Source organism: Saccostrea echinata, unplaced genomic scaffold, assembly GCF_033153115.1.
Source record: "Saccostrea echinata isolate AGI-Se365-2 ecotype Australia unplaced genomic scaffold, CSIRO_AGI_Sech_v1 ptg000027l, whole genome shotgun sequence".
NCBI classification, from domain to species: domain Eukaryota; kingdom Metazoa; phylum Mollusca; class Bivalvia; order Ostreida; family Ostreidae; genus Saccostrea; species Saccostrea echinata.
In genome coordinates this window covers 7,836,879-7,853,157 of record NW_026889776.1, presented here as the reverse complement: position 1 = coordinate 7,853,157, position 16,279 = coordinate 7,836,879, and the positions used below count along the sequence as shown (strand labels likewise).

Here is a 16,279-nt window from a genome sequence, read left to right as displayed (position 1 = left end):
ACAGGTATAATCAATGCAAGGTGTACATAAAAACAAATTATTATTAGCTCTGATATTGTCACTTCAAGGAGGAATAACATGTGTAATCAATGCAAGGTTTAATAAAAACAAATTATTATTAGCTCTGATATTGTCACTTAAGGAGGAATAACATGCAATAAAACTGTGTTTCAAACAATCGTGCTTCACAAATATATAATTAAATATCAATAATGACACATAACTTATGAACCTGTATATAATCACTCTATTCTTTGGAATAACTTCAGATCTAAATGGCATAAAAAACAAACAAAGAATATTAAAAACAATATATTTCAAATTTATGTATTGTAACTTTATTTTCATACAGATGTTTTTCCATGGCATACATTTGTACATACTAAATTAAATACTTGGCAAAAATCCCCATTTCAGAGGTGATTGGTATTCAAATTCTATTGATAGAATACTTTCTAAGCACAGAGAGATTGAAATAATTAATATTATATGCATGTCTGTTTCTAACCAACTGAAGAGTCAGAAAACATCTGAATTTCAATAATAATAATAATAATAATAATAGTAAATGTATTAAAAGCCAAATTTCACAAAAAATTATTCAGAGATAATTTAATTATCTTTATTCAGAAAATTGTGGTCTCCTGCTTTCAGGGTCTTATTGGATATGGTGCAAATCTATCATGATAATATATTGTAAATGTCTTGTCTATCATACTTAAATTTGAAGTCTTTCAGGAAGGTCTTGGTACAGATAATGCACATTTAAAATATAAAACTCCTGTCATTTCAGGTGCAAGAACAGACAAGGTTAATTTTTTTGAAAAGGTCAAAATTCAAGGTCAAGGTCAAAAATGATAAAACATTCAGAAAGGTCTTAATAAAAAGACTTTTGAGAACTGATTTATCAATATTTCAAAAGATTAAGAGCATATGTATGCAAACATTTAAGTCAAACACTACTCATGTAGTTAAACTGTTACCTTCATGACAAATATTTTTTTACACAGAACAACCTTGTCTTAGGAATGACAATTATACACTGCAGTAAAAATAACAGTGTCAAGTATTAAATTAAAACTTACATATTTACTAATACACTATCTAGGATATACATGTACAGTATGAGAGTAATTATACAGTAAATATGACCATCATCTTCTAATCTGCTACTGATTACTATTTGTGTCTCTTCAATCAGTTTTCGCCTGGTTAGTATGAATGTCACAATATCATATCTGGGCCCTTATTGTATTGTCCAAAAGAAAAAAAATAAAAATTAGTTATGCATAGTTTTACTAAAATAATACATTGTACTGTATTGATTCTAAAAACACATATATCTTTCATACTGAAGCATTTCAAATGATGAACTCTGAATTCAACATCAGCTCCAATAAGTAACAATGGTCTTTATTGGACTAAATACAGTACTTAAGTAACTAATGTGATTAAAGGTTATCGGCACCAAAAATGAGTTTGGGACTTCTTATACATGTATGTTCCAAGAATTGCTTATGTATTGCTAGACCTATATGTGAAATCCGCATCTGGTGCATCTAAATTGGTACCGTATATGATTTAAATTATGACACCTGGGTCGAAGCCTCTGCTGGTGGACTGTTAGTCCCCTAGGGTCTCTACAGCCCGAAGCAAGTAAAATTTTATTTTATAATCAAAATTATTTCAAAAGTTAAATCGATTTGAAATTTTGATACAACGAGGCACGCATGACTTTATGCAGCTTTGTAATATCATGCAGTCGTATGTGCAACATTATACCTATCCTAAGTATTGTGATTTTTATAAAAAATTAACATTATCTGTAACATGTATTGGTCTGAAAACATGCTTTAATGACAATAACTAGGAAAAAAAAACTGCTGAATTTGGTGAAACGATGTCACTGTTTTCAGATTTTTGTAAGCAATGCAAGGACGCTAAAGAATGATATTATGACTCGCTTGTGTATTCAAGACGTCCATGAACATTTTACTAAAAACTTGACAGAACATCAAAAGAAACATAAGCAATCTAAACATTGTTATTTTTTACCAAAATAATTCATATGCACTGAGAATTCATCTGCAGGGATAAATATGTATATATTATACCACAATATTGCAATTTTAGAGGTATTGGGCATTGAAAAAATAAAATTTGTAATTATTCCTAGACCTTACTAGACGGTCGACTTTTATGAAATTTCACAATTTGGTGAATTTTTACGATAACTTTCATATACTTGACTTAAAAAAAATCTGTAGGGCAGAAATACAACACAGATGGAAAAAATGTGATAATTTGGCGATTTTCAATGCAAATTCCCATAAGGTCCAATAGTAAAATTTGACAACTTTTGAGATGGCCCCCTCAGAAATCATTCCATTATTCAATCTTAAAACAATAAATATAATAGTGAAAATTTAATTTAAAAAAAATTATCAAGATATCTAGGGTAAAAATAATTAGACTCAGCCTTGTTAAGTCTGTTCTCAGTTTATGGTCTTGGGGCCAGGCTACAAACTCTGATGAAAAATTACACTTGTTGAGATATTTCTCTTACCTGAGGGACTAATGAATCAGCATTTTTTAAAAACGTTTTAATTCAATTCAAAGAAAAGTTTTTATATAAGTGGCTGGTAACCTTTAATTGAAATCCCAGAGTTCCGTGTTACAGCTCTGGCATTTATGAGAAAGGGTTGCATGCTTATCTATAATACACTGTATATATACACTGCTGTACACTTTCAGTTGTCATAACTGGAAGAGTTCATCATTTGTCTGTTCTAGCCTACTACTGACTGAGGACTCAAGTTTGTGAGTTTTAATACGTAACACTGGTGATTCTGCCCTGATTTGGCCCCCATTGCATGATGAACTCCAGTGAGCGGCAGATGTATTGGTTTGTGGAGGATACATACGATGAGAGGCAGATGTATTGGCTTGTGGAGGATACATCAGTGGATTGTGGATGTCATCAGAAAAGCTAAATAAAAACAGAACAGTTATAACAGTTTTACATTTTTTTTTTTTTACAAACTATACAGAAATTTGTACTTAATTGAAATGCACCTTTTGTTGAAGTGTTAATATACTGACATACTTCTAAAGGACAGTCCATTCTGAAATGCAAGTTTTTGGCAAGATTTATTTATATTTCATGTGAAAAATGAGAATATATCCTAAATCATTGTCCTAAAACAAAAACAGTCTCTTTCTAAATATTTTCTTATGTGACATGTTTGATGTACAAGTCCTGACCTTATGCAACTAAAAACTGTTTGAATTTGTTTTCTTCTCTAGAAATGAATGTGTAAGTTTCACTTTTTTATTCAGATTCATGAAGTATGTACATGTAGATAACATTATACACTTGACTGGGTTCAAGGACAACATGCGTTTTGTCAGATCCAAGAACCAAACTTAGTTTGATTTGAGGGTCGACAAAATGCATTTTGCCCAAGAAGACAGTCAATGAATGTTTCTTATACCTTTTACTTTCTATTTTGATATTATCTTACACTGGTTTCCATGTTTGCAATAATTGATAAGATATAGCTGATCTTGCTTACAGTGTGACGTAAAAAACTTCATAGTGGTCCATATCTCATTTCACAGGCCCAATATCTCAATCACTAGCCCAATATCCATTTTTTGGACTGCTCAGTAAAACATTGGAAATGTTTGACTTTTTTAAGTATAGATTTATATAGGAAATATTTTTTAAAGGTATAACAATATCTTTTAATAATTGGTAATGATTTTGCTCAAATGTATGATTTCACATACATGTATAACTTGTAACAAATTTAAAATGAATTGTTAATGCTAAACAGGTTCTCTTTCCTGATAAATGAAGTTAACAGCAAGCCTACTTAACAGATTGGATGATAGTTTTATGTTTGTGGTTACTGAATTCACACAGAGCTGTTTCCAAATCTGTGTTCATTCTGTTATTTTTCTTATCAAAACTAGAACTGTCCAATAGGGACAAATACCCCCCGCTGGGTTTTTCAGAGAAAGTACCAAATCACTAATGTTTTCTAGATGTGAGAGGTGTTCACAATTTCCTTAAACATTTCCAGTGAAAATTTAATTACTTATTATATTTTTTATATGTCCGTCTTAAGACGGGACGTATTATGTTATAGCGTTCATGTCCCTCCGTCCGTCTGTTAGCTTTTTCATGTCCGGCTTATTATTTAGTCTTATTTTTTTCATTATGTTCTCTACAGCAATCTGTAACAAGAAAAATTCCACCTCTCCCATGGGTGTAATGATCAGGCACTGGTCAAGGAAAATTTTGATAGCAGAAAATTGCATGTCAAATTAGAGATAAATTAATGAGTTTAGTGTGAGGTGATAACTGGTAGAGCATCTCTGATCAAGCAGGTGTTATCTACATCTTTTGGGAAATGGGCAAAAGGAATCAGTCTCTTAATTAATTGCTTGTGTTGTATTGAATTGTTCTTGTTGGCTAGTCTTACTTTCAAGATAAATTTGATGTAATTAAAACTAATTTGATATTGTTTATAATAATTAAAACTTATATGATATTGTATAATATAATTTTAACTAATTATTTATTGTACATTTTTTATTTGAATTTTTATATCTTTACAACAAATTGCAGACTGCCTTGTCTCACTAAGATGTCATTCGACCAATTGAATCTAAACTGTTTATGATAATTTAACAATATTTGATGGGCGTATAATGCTGTGGTGGGGCACTTTATTTTAATGAATGAAACTAAGGTGCAGCCTAATAAAATATCAACACTAATAATTACAGTGTTTTTTATTACATTGAAAAAATAGTTTGCAACTATCTGTCATCTTTGTGAGACATGACACTCTGCAAATTGATTGTTGAAAAAAAAAATATCATAATTAATTATACAAAATCAAATTGATTTTAATACCTTTATATCAAACTCATTTTAAAAATAAAAGGCTGGTTTTAGTAACTATGCATTTTGACAGACATAAATAACAATTAAGAGACTTAGACAACAGAGATCTTTATTTCTTTCTGCCCAATTCCCCGGAGATATAAATAAGACCTGCCTGATCAGAGATGCCCTAACAGCTTCCCACACTGAACTCATTAATTAATCTTTAACTGGATGCATGTCCACTCATTACTCCCAAGGGACAAATGGATTTACACTATCTGCTGTGTAATGTAAAAACTGTTTTTAATACTTTGTGGGTTTTTTTTAAGTTCTAATGAGTAGTTTTAAGCTGTAGTTCACATTTTTGTACAGATGTTCTAGATTCTATGTCTCAAACCTTAGACATGAACCCGAAATGACTAAGTCAATAAAAATTAAAAAAAAACACCTGTAAAATGCAGAAAAATTATCAAATAATGTTGAAAATACCAGGTGGACATCTTCATATGGTAAATAATAAGTGTACAAATTTTCATACAAATCTATGCAATAGTTTCTGGGAACAGATCCAGACAAAACCACATAATAAAAATGAAAAAACACCTGTAAAATGCAGAAAAATTACCCAATCATAATGAAAATACCAGGTGCACACCTTCATATGACGAATAATAAGTGTACAAATTTTCAGACAAATCCTTCCAACAGTTTCCAAGAAATGGTCAGGACAAAATCTCGTCTACAGACAGACGGACAGACAGACGGACATGCTGATTCCAATATACCCCCCTAAACTTCGTTTGCGGGGGGTATAAAAAATTGAATTAGCTTAAAATTGTGGTTTCTGATCCCTTTAATATATTTCTTAAGTATTTCATTTTTTTCAATATTGACTTGTATTATTTCCACTTTATTAATACTGTAAAACTTGGTTATAGCAAAGTCCTGGGGACACGTAAATTTACTTCACTGTCTGTGAATTGTTATATATACCCATATAACAAATTTGTTAAAAGATAAATAGCGAATTAGCAATACAAATATTTCCCCCTTATGTATGACTGCCAAATATGTTCAGGAAAATTTTGAATTTATACATATTAAAAAATATACTTTGAGAACTAAAAATTTTACATAAAGTTAATTTCAAACATAAATACTTACAAAAATAATGTCAATTCAATACTTGATAAATTTGTGATCTTAACAATTTGTCACAAAAGATGTATATTGCATTCTTTTAAAAACTTCTACAGGTACAAATTTAATTCACTTTACCCATAAATTCATTATATTGGTGTTTGTTATAACCACAAAATTTTACAAGGATTCATAAAAAGTTTTGCCAAGGATCTCAAAATTCTTTGCTATATCCATAAATTCTCCATATACATGTTTTTACTTAACGAATTTCACTGTAATGCACTCTAAAAACAAGATGTGTTTGTAAAACACTGATGCCCCCATATGGCAGCTTAAGGGGAAGTTTAAAGTTTCTCAAATGCAAGTCAATCTCCAAGGTCAAAGTCAAGGGATGAAAAATGTTGTTACCCAAAGAAAGGACCTGTGTCAATGGATATATACCTAGTAAATATGACAGGCCAAGCACCAACTATTCAAAACTTATGGTCAAGGTTAGTATTTTCTAAAAGTGGGTCAAACTCCAAGGTCAAGGGATCAAAATTAATGGTACATAGGGGAAGAACTTGTCATAAGGAATACACATTCAAAATATTAAAGCCCTAGCCCATACTGTTCAAAAGTAATGCAAAAGTTAAATTTTTAAAAGTAGGTCAAACTCCAAGTTCAAGGTCAAAATTGTTGGTATCCAAAGGAATTGTCACAAGGAATATACCTGTGCAATTTGAAGGCTCTAGAGTTAATTTTTCACAAGTTATGGCCAAGGTTAATTTTTTTTTTTTAAAAAAGTGGGTTAAACTCTAAGATCATGGTCAAAAGGTAAAAAAAAATATTTACACCCATGGAAAGGTCTTGTCACGATGAATACATGACATATGAAAACCCTTGCACCAACTTTTTGAAAGTTATGGCCAAGGTAAAGTTGGGTAAATGTTTGCAAAAGTGGGTCAAACGCCAAGGTCAAGAGGTCATATAATGGTACCTAAAGGAAGGTTTTGGCACAAGGAATACACATGTAAAATATGAAGTCATACTGTTCAAAAAGTTAAGGCAAAGGTTAAATTTTTAAAAGTGGGTAAAACTCCAAGTTCAAGGTCAAAATTGTTGGTATCCAAAGGAAGATCTTGTCACAAGGAAAATACCTGTGAAATTTGAAGGCTCTAGTGCTAATTGTTCACAAGTTATGGCCAAGGTTATTTTTTTTAAAAAGTGGGTCACCTCTAAGGTCAAGGTCAAAAGGTAAAAAATATTTTTTATGGAAAGGTCTTGTTGTGATGAATATTGAAAAATGAAAGCCCTAGTACCAACTGTTCGAAAGTTATGGCCAAGGTAAAGTTAGGTAAATGTTTGCAAAAGTGGGTCAAACTCTAAGGTCAAGGTCAAGAGGTCAAATATAATGGTACCCAGAGAAGGTTTTGGCACAAGGAATACACACGTGAAATATGAAGCCATAGCTCCAACAAATCAAAAATTACTGTAAACCAACTATTATTCATGTCATCTTTTATTCACGATTTGTCAGATTGAAATTAATCTGCGACGATTAATTTTCTAAAAGAAAAAACATTCTCTTCAAATACAAAGAAAAATAAATGGTTTGTGGCGATTAATATTTACAAGTTAAAGTAGGTCGCAAAACTCACGGATATTTCTTGTACGTGAATAAAAGAAGGATTACAGTATGGGCAATGTTAAAGTTTTTGTGGACAAACAGATGAAGAGACAGACAGACGGACAGAAAGGGCAAAAACTATGTATCCCCGAATCTTCAATTACAGGGGTATAAAAAAGAAAAAGGGGGAGACCAAAAACAAAAAAAAATGTGTATAAATTATACACAAATGTATTCAGCAATATAAAGACATTTCAAACTTCAAGTAAATACTTTAAAAGTACAATTTGAATTGTTTAAATCTACCTCACATGGGTATGCTGATATATATATATATATATATATATATATATATATATATATATATATATATATATTTATATATGACCCCTTAAATTCTCTAAACGAAGATTTGTTTTCAACATATTTCTATACATATAAATACACGTAATCCTCAATGGAACATCAAGCAGATTGATAATTTTTTTATGCTATAAACTAATTTTTTTATCCAATCAAATGGTGTTTAACAACCAAAATTTGATTAAATATAAGAGGCCCTTAGTAAGTAGTCATCTGAGAATAATACAACCATGTAAAGGATCCACAGAAGTATAATTAACATAAAATAAACTGATAGATGAAGCTATTTTGCCCAAAAGCAAAAGAAAGAGGATGATCAGGGATCAAGAAAATATTAGTTTAGTACTCAGTATTAACAAATCTTAAAGTAGATTTATTTACTTGCCTGTTCTTGTCCCATTTTGTCACTATCACCATGAAAATTAAACAAAACAATTGTGCCTGCATGAGCACTATTATTGAACCCTTCTCATTCCCTTTCAACATAGCTTCTCTTGGTCTTTGAAAAACATTTAATACATAGAAAGATAAGGTATTTTTTGTTTCTTTTTTGTTTATTTTATTTACAAGTCTACGTGACCCTTAAAACTATGAAAATACTATTTGTATCATATATTATAAAAACTCTAGTATAATGTTCTTATTTAATTGATCTTTCCATGAAAATCACAATTTTGCTCATCATTACCATGTATATTGTGAAATCACTAATTTTCAGGGGGTGGGGTGGGGGTGGGGGGTTAATTTTCGTTGTTGAAAAGACCCATGAATTCATTCATGTTCACCACAAATGTAAAATTTCATAAACTACTCAGTAGTTCCTTATTTAAGTTATTATACATAAAGAATAAACAGTTGGGAATTCCAAATCACTTCGACATCTCTCAGAAAGGTATATCAGTTTTGCCTTCATGATCATGATCTACATGTAGAATGTTGACCTACTTATCGAAAATTTTAACTTTGGCTAAAACTTCTGCTCCAGAAGAGTCAAGGCTTTAATTTTTTTTCACATGTACATTACTTGTGACAAGATAATTCGGATTGTTTAATGATATTTGACCTCATAACCTTAATCTTGAAGTTTGATGCAGTTTTAAGAAACTTTAATCTTTGCAATAACTTTTATTAAGTCATTAATTTATGTATGATGCAGAGACAAGAAGGAAACTAAAACAAGACAGGACACACAAACAAGACAGTTACAATATGCCATAAATAACTGCATCCTAACCAAGAAGACACCGAAAGCGGAAGGCCACAATTCTTTGAATTTGCTTGTATGGAATCATCTTCATGATCTGTGGCAGAAATGGGAAAACTTCAGATAGGATTCCAGATATCAGTGTTAGAGATACCACAGTTCAACTGTGTACACATTTTTTGAAAAGAAAATTTTAAAACAATTCATATATTTTATTTTTGTAATACTTTGTCCCCCCCCCCTCCCAATCTTGTGACCTAACCTTGGGACAATGATTTACATAAATTTTAAATCTGAAAGCTACTAGTAAGAGTCCATTTCAATTTTGCTTTTTCTCAGGGTCAGTGTGCTTTATTTTCAAATGGCTCTTCATATTTTCACAGTTTAAATTACCTCCTTTTGAAAAAAATCAAGAGGCCTAAGGGCCTAGCATTGCTCTTCTGAAAATTGTACAACCAATAATCTCATCTGTATTAAGCCTCTTGCTAACCTATATATATGTCGGCTTGGCCAAGATCATGTGCCCATTTCCACCTGAATGATGTTATATAGATATAACTCTTTACAGTTACATCTAATCTAAATGTCTTTTGTTGTATTGCAAAGATCAGAATGAGAGCTTTCCATTGATATATAATATCATATATATAGTATCTGCATCTTTGAAAAATCAACAGAATAAAGTCAAAGATTCATAATTTTTGAAGCGTTATGCTGTTGCACTTGATTTTTTACATTATAAAAATGGTTATTTAAAATTATTTTGAATGAAACATTCCAAAATAGATATACATTATTACAGAGAAATCATTCTGGTTAAGTTTATTTTTTACAGAAAAGAAAAAGGATAAAAATTGTGGAAATTATGAATAAATTTGTACAGATATACCTTTGTTATATAATTTAAGATTCATCAACGTTTGAATAAATGCGTAATTTCTAGGAAAATATGAGCAAATATAATGTGTTTAAAACTTTTTATTTTACTTAAGAAGAAAAGCACTATGAGAAAAATATAGTGGTTATATGATAAAATGTGTGTACATTTTGTATTTTTTTTCCATACTGGTCTAATATTTTGTATAGTCCGTAGCCCCATATTTCATTATAGTCTGTGTTCAACAAAAGAATGTATAATTTATCATGCTCTTGTTTAATTGTTTAATATTTTCACAGTTACCAGTGAAGTAAAAAAACAGTAATGAATAGCTTTTGCGCTAACACCAAAAGAAGTTATAGAAGAATGATTGGTGTCCGTAGCCCTGTATAGTCCCCAATATAATAACGTCCAGAAAAAGTCATATACATTATTGATACAATAACTACAATACAATAATATGTTTATTCGAACAAATGCAATGTTTTTAAATACAAATACCACTATAATTAAAGATAAAGTGTCTGAAAATTAACATTTTTCAAATATAGGCTTGCTTCTGTAGTCTGTCCTGCTATGTTTGTGGTCACAACATATTTCTAAATATACATGATAAAGTTTTCCTTCTTTTGATACATACTATCAATCTATTTCGAATAATTAGCATTGGAATATTTTAAAAGAATATTTGGCCACTCAAATCCTACTTACAAAAGGGCTACAGACTCTACAAATGAATTAAGCAAATTTACAGACCATACAACTGTACTTCTGTATTAGCAAGATATTTTTCCTGCCTGTATCTACTGCAAAATGGGCTTCAATGGTTTAGTAGTTCTCATCAACCAGTCTTAACATCCCATGGATGTGGGATTTGATCCCAAAACATAAGGATCAACTCCTTACTTTTCAATTAAGTACAAAGTGAGACCTTCACTCTTATAATTGCACCACCCAATCTACTTGTCACTGAATTGTAAAATTTAAAATAAAAAAAATCTTTATGGATAAATATTGTATTATTAATTTTTTTTACTTCAAATGGTCAATCATGTTTTGTAATTTTTTTTATTGAATATGATCATGATCATAAATTATATACTGATACACCTTTTGAATGACCAACTTGAGCTGTTTGTATTACATTAAAATAAAATCAAAAAAAAAAAAAATAAAGCAATATAATCTGTAACACCCCCCCATTCCCCCCCCCCCCCCCCCCCCCCGCCCCCGAAAAAAAAAATCATGCCTTGATTTAATTACACCTTCTGTTGCTTTTATTCATCATAGTTTGAACACCAATAATGCTTTAATTAGTTGAACTGGAATTTCATTTGGCATTGAAAGTACACAGTACATTAGACAATTAATCTTTAAACATGATACATGTATTATAAATACTCAAACTAAGTGGTGTGAACTGTTATAGAAAACCAAATAAATAAAAAAAAATGCCCAAAATTTAATTTTCTTTAAGATGATTGTCCACAATAGAGATGTTTTATGGTATAGTCTGTAGCCCCAGTGCTCACATGAAATTCATCCTTCCAAGATGCTAAATTAAAGATCATTCTTGGTCTTTAGATGGTCATAGACTATATTTTGTTATCAAAACACTAATTATACATGTAATTCTGACATGTACTACATGTATTTTGTTCTGAAAATTCATATTTTACCCGTATTGGGAATTTATAGGAAGTTTTTGTTTTATTTTGTTAAATTTTACAGGATTTTTGCATAAATTGATTTAATATCTAAATGAAAGGATCTATTAAACACATGTGAATTCCAAGATGATAATTTTAACAATTATTTTCTGATTCAAGCAACTATTTTTCTATGGTCTAATCATTAAATGAAAAATACTCTCTGTATAGTCCGTAGCCCTAGGTCTCAAAATAGTCAATCAAAAAATATCTGACACAGTTTTTCTCTGAGTATTACCAAATAAGTTTGAAATTTTCATCCCCAAATACAGTTTCTTTAGAAAAAATGAAAGTACTTCAAAGTATTTTTTCTTCAAATGTCCAAATATTAAGAGTAGAAAAACTCTCCAAGATTAACAAATTTACCCATGTCCTTTATATGCTGTAACAATTTAAAGGAAATGAGTTATGTGATTATTTTTGCTCAGACAATATTTTGTGAAGAGTTTTTATTTGAATTATACTTTTTTTGTTCAGTTGAATATGATAAAGATACATGTTATGCCTGATTATGTATAGTCGGTAGCCCACTTGGGCCTCTCTTATAGTAAGAGTGAAATCTTTTTAACCGCTTGACAGAAATGGACAGAAATTTCAGACAATCTGCCAAAAGGATGTAGTGTCACATAGATCATACTTGTAATAAATTTCATTGAACTTCATTTTTTTGTTAATCTGCAACCAACATGGGCACCTGATCTTGGCCAAGCCGATATATAAATAAATAAGGATAAAGCCTTGAAATTCCAAAGTAGATCAGCAAGGCAACAACTGAAAAAGTTTGATACTTCTAGGCCAATTAGTATCTGAAATATTTAAATTTAGCCATGAAGTTGCAAAAGTAGGTCACAGTGACCTACTTTTTGTTTGACACACTCCGAGAACTCAAGATGCATTAACTGACAAAATTTGATGATTCTATGCCAATTAGTATCTGAAATAGCCGTCAAATTCCTAAAGTAGGTCACGATGATCTACTTTTTGGTTGACACACTCTGGGTACCCAAGATGCATCAACTGACAAAGTTTGATAATTCATAGCCAATTAGTATCTGAAATATTCAAATGAAGCCTGAAATATTCAAATGAAGCCATGAAATTGCAAAAGTAGGATACAATTACCTACTTTTTGGTTAATACACTCCAAAGACTAAAGACACAGTCGCCCACGTGGTGCAGTGGTTAGAGCGTCTGCTCTAGAGTCGCACAGTAAGGAGTTGATCCTTACATCGTGGGTTCAAATCCCACTGAGGGACTTTGATACCTGTCCCTTGGATGAGACTGTATAAACAGAGGTCCCATGTCGCAGTAGGTGCTGGCACAAAAAAGATCCCTCACTGCTCAATAGCCCTGAGTGCCAAGTATACGTCAAAATTTGTAGCCCTCCACCGGCAAGTGGTGGCATCTCCATATGAGTGAAAAATTCTCGAGATGGACGTTAAACAACAAACAATCAATCAATCCAAAGACACAAGATGCATCTACTGACAAAATTTGATGATTCTAAGCCAATTAGTGACTGAAAAAGCCATCAAATTCCAGAAGTAAGTCACAGTGACCTACTTTTTGATTGACACACTTTGAGGACCCAAAATGCATCAACTGACAAAGTTTGATAATTCCAAGCCAATCAGTATCTGAAATATTCAAATTAAGCCATGAAACTGTGAAAGTAGGTCACAATGACCTACTTTTTGGTTGATACACTCGGAAGACTCAACGTGCATCACCTGGCAAAGTTTGATGATTCTAAGCCAATAAATAACTGAAAAAGCCATTAAATTCCAAAAGTAAGTCACAGTGACCTACTTTTTTTTGATACACTCCAAGTACTCAAGATGCATCAACTGACAAAGTTTGATAATTCCAAGCCAATAAGTATCTGAATTATCAAAATTCATGGTGACCTACTTTTTGGTTGATACACTCTGAGGACTCAAGATGCATCAACTGACAAAGTTTGGTGATTCTAAGCCATTTAGTAGCTAAATTATTTAAATTAAGGTCAAGATCTAGTAAATGATTTTAGACTGCACTTTTTTTATGCTAGATCCATTATGACATCATAATCAAATTAAACTTTCTTTTTTCCCGTATTTTACGGCTGTAATAGAATTATGTAGAAAATAAAGTATTTTCCTGGAATTCAATTTGAAATCATGTGAAAAGTTTTGGTTGACACACTCCGAGGACTCAAGATGCATCAACTGACAAAGTTTGATGATCCTATGCTTTAAAGTGTCCAAAAAATGCCTCTAAAACAATTTAAAGAAGAATACATGTAAAAATTCCAAAAGTAGGTCACTGTGACCTATTTTTCATAAATCTGTTTTAAGGCCCTTAGGTGTATTACCTTACAATGTTTGATGATTCTAAAGCACTTACTATCTGAATTAATGGCCTTTAATGTTTAGAAAATACTTAGCCATAAAATTCAGAAAATAGGTCACAGTGCCCTACTTTTTAGTTGACACACTGTAACATCCCATTGTGCATAAACTGAAAAGTTTTGATGATCATAGGCTTCAAAGTATCCAAGTTATGCATCAAAATTAAAATGACCTACTTTTGAGTCAACAAGATATGAGGTCCGAAGATGCATCATCTTACAAGATTTAATGATTCTAAACCTCTCAGTATTCGAATTAATGACCTTAATTGTTTTGAAAAAGATTAGCCATAAAATTCAAAGTAGGTCAAGATGACCTACTTTTTAGTGGACGTACTCCGAGGACCCAAGATACATCAACTGACAAAGTTTGATGATCATAGGTCTTAAATTGTTCAAAATATGCCTCTAAATCATTTTGAAAGAGAATGGCCGCAAAATTTAAAAACTAGGTCACCATGACCTACTTTTGAGTCAACATGATATGATGTCCTTAGATGCATCAACTGGCAAGATTTGATTATCCTAGTCCTTATAGTAAGAAAAATATCAACATTTTAATAAAATGTAATTTTTGGTCAATTTGAAGTGACCTTGAGACCACGCCCTTTGCCCAAGGGTGATGCCTTGAACAATTTTTAATCTTCAACATATCATCATCCTTTTGTGTAAGTTTGGTGATAATCTGCTCAGTGGTTCTTGAGAAGAAGATTTTTTAGCAACCAGTACTTTTGTTTCTATTTTCCTAATTATCTCCCCTTGTTTAAGGATCACAACCCTATTTTAGTATAAAAGGGAGCCCTTGGGCCAAGGATACCCTGTGACAAATTTGACAATAATTGGCAAAGGGGTTCTTGAGTTATGGCCCATATTCTAAAAAGTTTACGCACATTGCACAAATGGCCATAGCATGAGCTCTTTGGCTCAGAAGAGCTAACAAAACATAAATTTTAATCAATTTTGAAGTGACCTTGAGACCCCGCCCTTTGCCCAAGGGTGATGCCTTGAACACTTTTTAATCTACAACATACTGTCATCCTTGTATATAAGTTTGGTGATAATCTGCCCAGTGGTTCTTGAGAAGAAGATTTTTGAGCAACCAGTACTTTTGTTTTTATTTTCCTAATTATCTCCCCTTGTTTAAAGGTCCCATCCCTGTTTTTAGTATAAATGAGAGCCCTTAGGCCAAGGAAACTTTGTGACAAATTTGACAAAAATTGGTCAAGGGGTTCTTGAGTTATGGCCCATTTTCCAAAAAGCTGACACACACTAAACAAATGGCCTTCTGCTCAAAAGAGCTAAAAAGTCAAGCACATTCATCTTGAGTCAGTATTTCCCAAAGTTGACAGATAGACTGGCAGACAAGAGGACAACAGAAAACCCTGATTAAGAAAATATTACTCAAGCAGTATATTTGTTCTAATTAGCTAAAAACTACTATGATAAAATACAGCTTCATACAGTGCTACAGATACTAGCTCTAAAGAATGTGTGATTTGAGAGAATTAAAATAAATTCTAAAGCATTCTGCTTACTTCTAGCATTCTACCAATGTCCTGCTTAATCTACTTAGGAAATCTCACTTCCCTTTCTACATGTATATGCATGTTTAAATTAAATGGGGTTATATAGGTTTACTGGTTATAGAAATGCGTAAGCATTGGAAAGAAATAAGAACATTGTACCTAGAGAATATCCATCCTAACCTAACAGTCAGTGTCAGGGCACACAGAACTAAGGTCATATTTATTGCTGAGGGGAAGACTTTCAATCTCAGATTTTTCTGTGTTGCTGAAAAAGAGACTATTTTAAGTAAAACTAAAATAAAAATAACACACTGATACAATCAGTGACACAGTTTCCAAATGTGTGAAAAACAAGGAAGATCTGTTCAATATTATGTATACATGGCAATGTATTCTTTTTCCAAACTTTCTGATCAGATTGTGTATTCACACTGATATTAAATTGTGGGGCTAACCAACAACTTGGCTCCATTTCCGTACGATTATGGGGTGCCACCTAGAATCGTGTCAACTTCCTTAATGACTTACTATACTAACCAGAAGCCCAAAGGGTGCAAGG

The 16,279-nt window shown here is 31.6% G+C and overlaps 1 protein-coding gene across 2 annotated transcripts in view; it reads right to left on the bottom strand.

The window, feature by feature from the left end:
• Positions 1–315: 315 nt before the first annotated feature.
• The window catches only part of LOC133193488 (lysM and putative peptidoglycan-binding domain-containing protein 1-like), a 46,722-nt gene continuing 30,758 nt past the window's right edge, over positions 316–16,279 (bottom strand). Inside the window, exon 3 of one of the 2 annotated variants that reach the window (XM_061329458.1) lies at positions 316–2,989. In XM_061329458.1, the coding sequence (XP_061185442.1) occupies positions 2,758–2,989 (232 nt within the window). In that variant the 3' untranslated portion in view covers positions 316–2,757. Of the gene's footprint in view, positions 2,990–15,888; positions 15,986–16,279 lie in introns of those variants that run through there. The other variant, XM_061329459.1, reaches the window with a different exon arrangement.